At 46.2% G+C, this 7,540-nt stretch overlaps 1 protein-coding gene across 1 annotated transcript; it reads right to left on the reverse strand.

Moving 5' to 3' along the window:
- Nucleotides 1-266: 266 nt before the first annotated feature.
- Nucleotides 267-7,179, reverse strand: CDKN3 (cyclin dependent kinase inhibitor 3). The gene is made up of 8 exons (XM_030484751.1): nt 7,087-7,179; nt 6,872-6,960; nt 6,096-6,151; nt 5,404-5,448; nt 3,811-4,033; nt 2,884-2,915; nt 1,906-2,009; nt 267-651 (listed from the first exon to the last, which is right to left on the reverse strand). Exons 1-8 carry the CDS (start codon nt 7,096-7,098, stop codon nt 565-567), a joined length of 648 nt encoding a protein of 215 aa, XP_030340611.1. The 5' UTR covers nt 7,099-7,179; the 3' UTR covers nt 267-564.
- Between the last annotated feature and the right edge of the window lie 361 nt (nt 7,180-7,540).

The following is a 7,540-nucleotide window of genomic DNA, read 5'->3' on the forward strand; positions in this document are numbered from 1 at the left end:
TAGCTGTGAGGAGATACAGGCTATTGTTTCCTTGCAGATCCTGCCTCCACATCCAATTGCTTGTACCAATTCTCACACTATGTGAGGTGGAGATGAAGTCAAACTGAAATGTAGTCACTCCTTCGCCAGCCCAGCCTCTCTTCTGCTTGGTAAGTACACTGAAGCAGCCCTTTGGACCTCAGCATGGAAACATCAGTGTACCGGTTCAATGGCAGAAGCCACGTGTGTGTGGTTGGTACCAAGTGATGTTAAATGTGAAGTAGACATTGTGTAAGAGTCATTATATTACAAAGCTCACGAGGCATGCAGGCCACCAGCAGAACAGCAATGAACACAAGTACACTTCCATGTGTTTTTAAGGCTGTGCGTATTAAAGACTACCAAATAGAGGAAGATGCTGCACGTCCTGTAGGATTTCCTTCCCCCGCACCCCAAAGCTTTACATAGATTTGGAAGCGAGCAGCTGTGTCATACAGGCAGTACCGATGAGGAGACTGTAAAGGTCAGGAGCGAGGTGTCTTGCACGGGTGTCTGCCTGCCACAGACACACCACGCCGGTATTAGTTACCGTGACACCGATCTCGGTGTTGTGTTCTTTGTCACCAGGTGTGCAGCCAGGTTCTCTCGGAAGTCATGGAGATAATTGTATTGCTGAAAAAGCACAACCAGATTTGCAGTGAGTGCTCAGAAGAGGCAGCACCCATCTTAAAAAGCTGTTTGATACCCCAGGATGAAAACTGCACCCTCTAGTCCATTTCTTTGTTCTTCTTGTGCTTACTCCAAATCCCCTGGGATTTTTCACCATCAGACAGGGGTTATATGGATCTTGGCTTGGATCCTGTGGTTCCTCATAAAGGCCACACATGAACTCAAGGTAATGCAAACCACAGGCCTCATAGGTGGGAGTTTCATGTCAGAATTCAAGGCTGCTTTACTTGGGTCTCCAAGAATATTACTCTCTCCATGAGTCCTTGATGTGGAACACAGCTAGTATCATGTACAACAGTTTGTAATAAGAGTTTTTAGGTCAACTCATACATCATGTGGAGTATTAATATGCTCAAAAAAGGTATGAGTTCAAAGTGAAATAAACCCACTGCTCAGCAGAGGCTGAAGGACAGATCATGCCACCCAAGTGTCTGTGAGGGCTTCTCTTCAGTCAAGGATACAAGCTGCTCCCCACTTGCCTCTTGGGTTGTGGAAAACTGGTTTTCAGCAGGTAGTTTAAATAAGATTTGCCTTCCAGAAAGGCTTAGAGCTAACAGAGATAGTCTTTAGGCATGTCTTTGTCCTCAGAAACTACTACTTTTAAACTGTCAGATCCTCTTTCCTGTACACAGAACTGTGTTAAGAGCATAACATCTAGGACTCCTATCAACAGAAAAATGTACAGAGTAGCTGAAAATCCCACCAAAAGTAGTAAAACCCATTGTGCTCAGTAACTTAGCCCTCTGTCCATGTAGGTTTCATCACTAATGCTAGGGATACTTCTTAAAAGACTGCCAGCAGATTGATGTGATAGCTACAGAAGACGAACATGGCTGGGTTAGGAAGGTGGAACAAAACCAAGGCAGAAAAATTGAGCAGGTGTCCAAGTTGTGAGTAGAATGTGAGCAACAGAGAAAAAGAGAATAGCTGAGTTATGAGCAGGGGCCAGGAGAAAGCAGAAAGTTACTAATGATGGTGAAGAGCAGACAGGGAGAACAGCTGGTGAATTCAACAGGGGCAGAACAAGACAGAATCAGCCTGGAAGCAGAAAGCTAGAAGTAGCTGAACCCTGGAGAGCAGCAGGGGCACCAGCTGTGGAGTATCTCAGAAACACAGAGGGATCCCTTTGGGAAGTGGAGGACTGTGCGAGTTCTCTGCTCATTTCAGCACATGCATTACCTGCTCTAGCTTCATTATCTTGATGGTTTGTATCGCCCCAGATCCTCTCAGGTTTCTGAGGCTGTCGATCACTTGCTGAGGTGCCAGAGCATCCGAAAGCTGAAGCAGGAGACACGCAGCTACTGTAAGAGAAAGGTACAGACACACACATGCTACTGAGCACCTCCCACTGGGCACTGCACCACTTCTGCACAGTAATAGGTTTGTTCCATGAAAACCACTCCAGCAAAACTCAACCTTGTCACAACAGGGTCACAGATCTGTGGGATCTTTTGCTGAATGCTGTTTCTTGACACTGGCCCTGTTCACCTGCTGCTCCTGCCTAAGCCTACAGGCTTTGGAAACGGATGAAAAGCCTCTCACTGTTTCCCCCCTGCTTTTCCAGCAGCATCTGGGATGCAAACTCTAGGCTCTTCAAGAATCACAGTACACCCAGTTGGTTCCCCTTTGTGTCTTCTGACCACATTTGCCTTTTTGGCAGTATCATCACCCCTTCCTCACGCAAGAACTAATGCCCCTAAAAGCTTTAGAGGAAACATTGCACTGAGGAAAGATGCAGAAGAATAGGTTCATCTCCTTTTCTTGAGGAGATGTTCAGGGAAAAGGGGAAAGTGCAATCCTATCAGTCAGAGAAAACTAAAATTTGCAGTGAAAATGGAGAGTCAGAAAATATGAGAGAACTTTCCATCAGCCTCACTGAAAAACTGACCCTTCCTGACCCTCCTCACCTATAAACTCAGGTCTATAGCATGAAATACTTGTCACTCATCCCAAAGAGTTTCTATACAGGCAGCTAATGTTACTACCATTTGACAACACCTTTCACAAAAAAATGAGCCCAAATATATTAACTAGCCTGCTACCTGTAGCTAGTTTGCACTGTAACCACAGGTAAGCTTCAAGAAGAATTTGGCTCCTTTAGACAGAGCTGTCTCATGAGAATGGGTTTGTAAGATGGATTAGTCAGGCATTGAGAGGGGGAAGACAACTGCTTACTGAGACATGAGCGTCCAAGGCCACCATAACAGCTGAAAGAGAAGAAAACATTTGGTTGTAATAAGCTGTAGTACACTCCAACACCCAGAGCCCCCGTAATACGTAAATTCATAGACAATTCCTGCCTCAATATAATCAAGAGAAGCAGTGGTGCAAGAAAGTCGGAATAAGAATTTCTACAGAAATACCTACAAGGCTATCTCCATTTATTCTTCAGACCTTCCTTAAGTAGGGTTTTTCTAGAGAAACCATGATTTTAACATTCCCCTTCATTGATGGTAATAGTCCCAATGGCACAGGAGGGCAGAAAACAGCATGGACACCCTCAATTTTCTTTCATTCCTACTCCACATTAAAGCTTGGATCATAGCTGTGAGCAGGGTTCGGCATCAGCAGAGAGCCCAAGGACTTGGCGGATATATGTGTGAGAGCTGTCAGCAGGGTGATTCATGGAACTTGGAAAGCTCTTCCCCTCTGCCCTGAGTTCAGCTACAGGTGTCTGAAGAAATAGCTTTAAACCAGTTTCATGCAATTTAAGAGTGAATTTTTGCACTGCTGGAACCCACAGAGTCCCTGTCAAATAGCCCAGGGGTGTGATAGCCTCTGAAACAGCTGCTTCAGTTTACAACTTATGTTGTATTCAACTCGTATCCAACTACACTAGCAGCAACAAGACACATGGTGCAATTCGACACACACTTTGAAGGGCTTGCTGCACAAAGTAAGGGGAAAGGGGAAATTCAAATCTTAGAAAGGACAAAATAGCTCCAAAAGGCTGCATGAGGAGAAACAAGCAGTTTTTCACAGCTTGAACTAATCGTAAAGAATGCAACTGTTTGACAGGATTCTGTTTCAGCTGGTCACACTTCTAGAGAGAAGCTGGTATCTTTTACAGAATGTGAGGTGAAAGAGGCAACCAGAACCTACTGTATGATTGTTTTCCGGTTACTTTCCAGGCAGCTTCTGAGCTCTTCCAGGATTTTACAGCACTTGGCAATTTCAGGAGTGTCCCCATCAGGAATAGGATAGTGGTGCACACAGATCCCATGCTGTTGGTAGGCATCTATTAGGTTGGGTACTCGGTATTTTAAAAGCTCTCCTCTGGTACAGAGCACAAATATATCCTGGGTTCCACAGCTCTTTAGTTCTTCTGCAAACAGATTAAGGCACTTGCAAATAAACAAAAGCCTGTCAAGCTTAAGGATAAACAGATAAGCTACTTGGTACAGATTCTCTTGTTTAATCTTTGAGGTTAAGCCAAAAGGAGTCAGCAACTTTGCTTTGAGCAGCATTTACGTCTACTGAGTCTCTCCCACATTTGCTTTCAGGTAAGCCACGAGACAAATTTTCTCAGTTCAGAGTGAGTCTTGAGACGAGCTTCACTAGAAGGCATGTTGGGACTTAGAACAGTCTGTTACTGCTGCTAGCTTAACCATGATTCTGTCTCGTCTCCAGCTGTGACTCTGTTCAAACACTATGGGGTTTTGAATCATAGAATCACAGAATGGTTTGTGTTGGAAGGCCCTTAAAGCTCATCCAGTTACACACACATACACACCCCCGCCACAGGCAGGGGCACCTTCCACTAGAGGTTGCTCCAATCCCTGTCCAGCCTGGCCTTGAACACTGCCAGGGATGGGATGGGGCAGCCACAGCTTCTCTGGGCAACCTGTGCCTCACCACCCTCATAGGTAAGAGCTTCTTCTTAATCTCTAATCTAAATCTGCCCTCTTTCATCTTAAAGCCATTCCGCCTTGCCCTATCACTACATGCCTTTTGTCAAAAGTCCCTCTCTAGATTTCTTATAGGCCCTTTTGAGGTATTAGAGGGCTGCTATTTTTGTTTTGCTATGAGTTTCTGCTCTTCTAGTGTCTATAGATGAATATTTAGCACAAATCTTTACATAATTTCGTCTTTTCTATCCCAATCTCACTTTTCTCTGGCAAGAAGAGATTACAAGTTTGTAATTCATCTTGACCCTAGCTGCTTTGAAGATGCTGCTTCCTGCACATGACTTAGCAGACCTCATGGTTACTGTGAAAGATACACAGATACCTGTTTAGCTCCAGCCTGGAAATATCCTATTTATTCAACATTTGGTAGAGAAGCCACAGAGAAAGTAGCACTGCACACTTCAAAATGATGTCTAGTACTCATAACAGTGACTGTGCGAAGATATTTGCTGTATTTTCAAGCGCAGTGTTACTAAAACTCAGACAGGCACTGCTGTTGGACGTACCCCCAGCAAGACTTTGTAAATAACAACCCTGCATTCATGCAATATCATGGCATATATATGGACAGCTATAGCAACCACTGTAAAAGCATCAGTAAAACACCACTGGTTTAGATACCGGGTGTCTGGATCCTTGTGCCCAGATAAGATGAACAGCAACTCCAGCAGTCTCCAGACTAAGACAAAGTAAATCTCTAGTAACTGATGCTTTCAGTTTACCTGCACATTGGTCTTGCCAGTTACACGGAAATGAAAGGCACTTACACACTGACCGGAAGACTCACCTATATCTTTCTGAAGATTTCTTCTAACACCCTTAAACCTGCAACCTAAAACAAACAATGAGTGACAATTACCACTGAGGGTAAGTGACATTTATGGAATGGCTGCTACAGATGAAGACTAGAGCACATAAAACCTCCCCCCCCCAACCCAAAGAACAAAGCCACACCCCAAGCAAAACACGGTTCTTATTTTTGCAAAGAGATCACTAGTGCAGAAGTCAGTTTAAGCACCATTATCTGCTTAATACTGTAATATGATAGGATTGAAAACATCTGCCCAAGGTTTTAAGCTGCTACGCGTTTTCCAGATGAAAAGTTTTGGATGTTATAAATCTGGGTACGAATATAAAAATAAAATACAAACTCCTCACAAAACGCAAACAAAAAAAAAAGGGCTGGATAGAGATCATTTAAGATTGTCTAGGTGACTAATAGGAAAGTAAGTTCCCTGTTCTGTAATACTCAGCACAAATCACATTAAAAAATCCTCCTTACTCTTCACTACTCTCTTACCACTCTGCCATATGATCTTGCATCTAGATTAGCTTTGGTATTTCTGAAACACTTATTCCAGTGGTAGATTACAAAGCAAGTCACCGCACCAAGTAAATGTAACACAGAATTTTGGGGTACAAGGTATTACTTCTCTTCAGCTTCAAAGAGGCCTGCAAATTTCAGTGAATGCTTCTTACCTGGAAGAGAACATAATCCCAGGAGCTCAGAAGAGTAGACAGGAGGCAAAGACAACCTATCAGGAAATAAAATAAAAATCAGAACAGAACGTTTTATTATTTGAATAGAGATACTTACCTATATAGGTAGGTAGACTAGACTACACCCATACTATATAGGTAGGTATATAGACTGACAGTAACTAGTAAACACTTCCAAAGCAGACCTGGCCCCACATCATAGAATCAGAATGGTTTGGGTTGGAAGGGACCTTAAAGCTCATCCAGTTCCAACCCCCTGCCATGGGCAGGGACACCTTCCACTAGACCAGATTGCTCCAAGCCCCATCCAGCCTGGCCTTGAACACTGCCAGGGATGGGGCAGCCACAGCTTCTCTGGGCAACCTGTGCCACTGCCTCACCACCCTCACAGGGAAGAACTTCTTCCCAAGATCTAATCTAAATCTCCCCTCTGTCAGGTTAAAGCCATTCCCCCTTGTCCTATCCCTACATTTCTGTGTCAAAAGCCTCTCTCCAGCTTTCTGGTAGGCACCCTTTAAGTACTGGAAGGCTGCTATTTTTGTTTGTTTCTCTTCAGCAGCACCAAGTTAATCCCCCGCCAGGGGCACTATCAGGCCAACCACGACCTCCGCCCTTGCTCTGGCAGGTCACCAGAGCCCAGCAGGGGTTTCCTTTAGGAAATAACCCTTCCCTTTTGCAGGAGAGGGGTTTAACGCTAACTCCTTTGGAGTTTCTGAGGGAAAAGACACCGACCCCCGCCCCGGGGTACGTCTCACCAGGAGATGAGGAGCGGCTTCGTCTCCTCCTCAGCGTCGCCTTCATCCGAGGAGTCAAAGTCGCCCGCCAGCATCGCGCAGGGCTGTGGCTGCAGGAGAGCGAGGAATTCAGCTGGGGGCCGGGCCTGCCCCCCCGGCTGAGGCGGGGCTGAGGCGGCGCTGAGGGACGCCGGGGATCCCGAGGATACGAGTCCGACCGCGGCCCCAGCCCTCACCTGGTTCACCATGGCGCCGCTCCTGGGCCACTGCCGGTTTGAACTGTCACCTCCCGCTCGGCCGCTCTATCTCATTGGCTGAGCCCTTTTTCCCTTCTTCCAATGGGAAACTGCCGCGCGCTGGATGCGTGAAAAGCCTTCCTGACGGCTTCACAAGAGCGCATTCTGATTGGCGAGCAGCACGGCGGAGGCGGGCTTAAAAATAAACAAACCGAAACTGGCGGCGCTTATCTTTGAGCTGATTGGCTGAGGCTGCGTGGCGGGAAGGGGCGGTGTCTCTGGGCAGAGGGCGCTGTGGGGGCGCTGTGGGGGCGCTGTGGGGGCGCTGTGGGGGCGCTGTGGGGGCGCTGTGGGGGCGCTGTGGGGGCGCTGTGGGCCTCCTTCCCCACTTAATTCCTTTTTAAAGCCCACTTTACCTTTCTGACTCAAGAAGGGGTGGAAGTAGTCTTTGTGC

The sequence above is a fragment of the Strigops habroptila genome, chromosome 4 (assembly GCF_004027225.2).
Source record: "Strigops habroptila isolate Jane chromosome 4, bStrHab1.2.pri, whole genome shotgun sequence".
Taxonomy (NCBI): Eukaryota; Metazoa; Chordata; class Aves; order Psittaciformes; family Psittacidae; genus Strigops; species Strigops habroptila.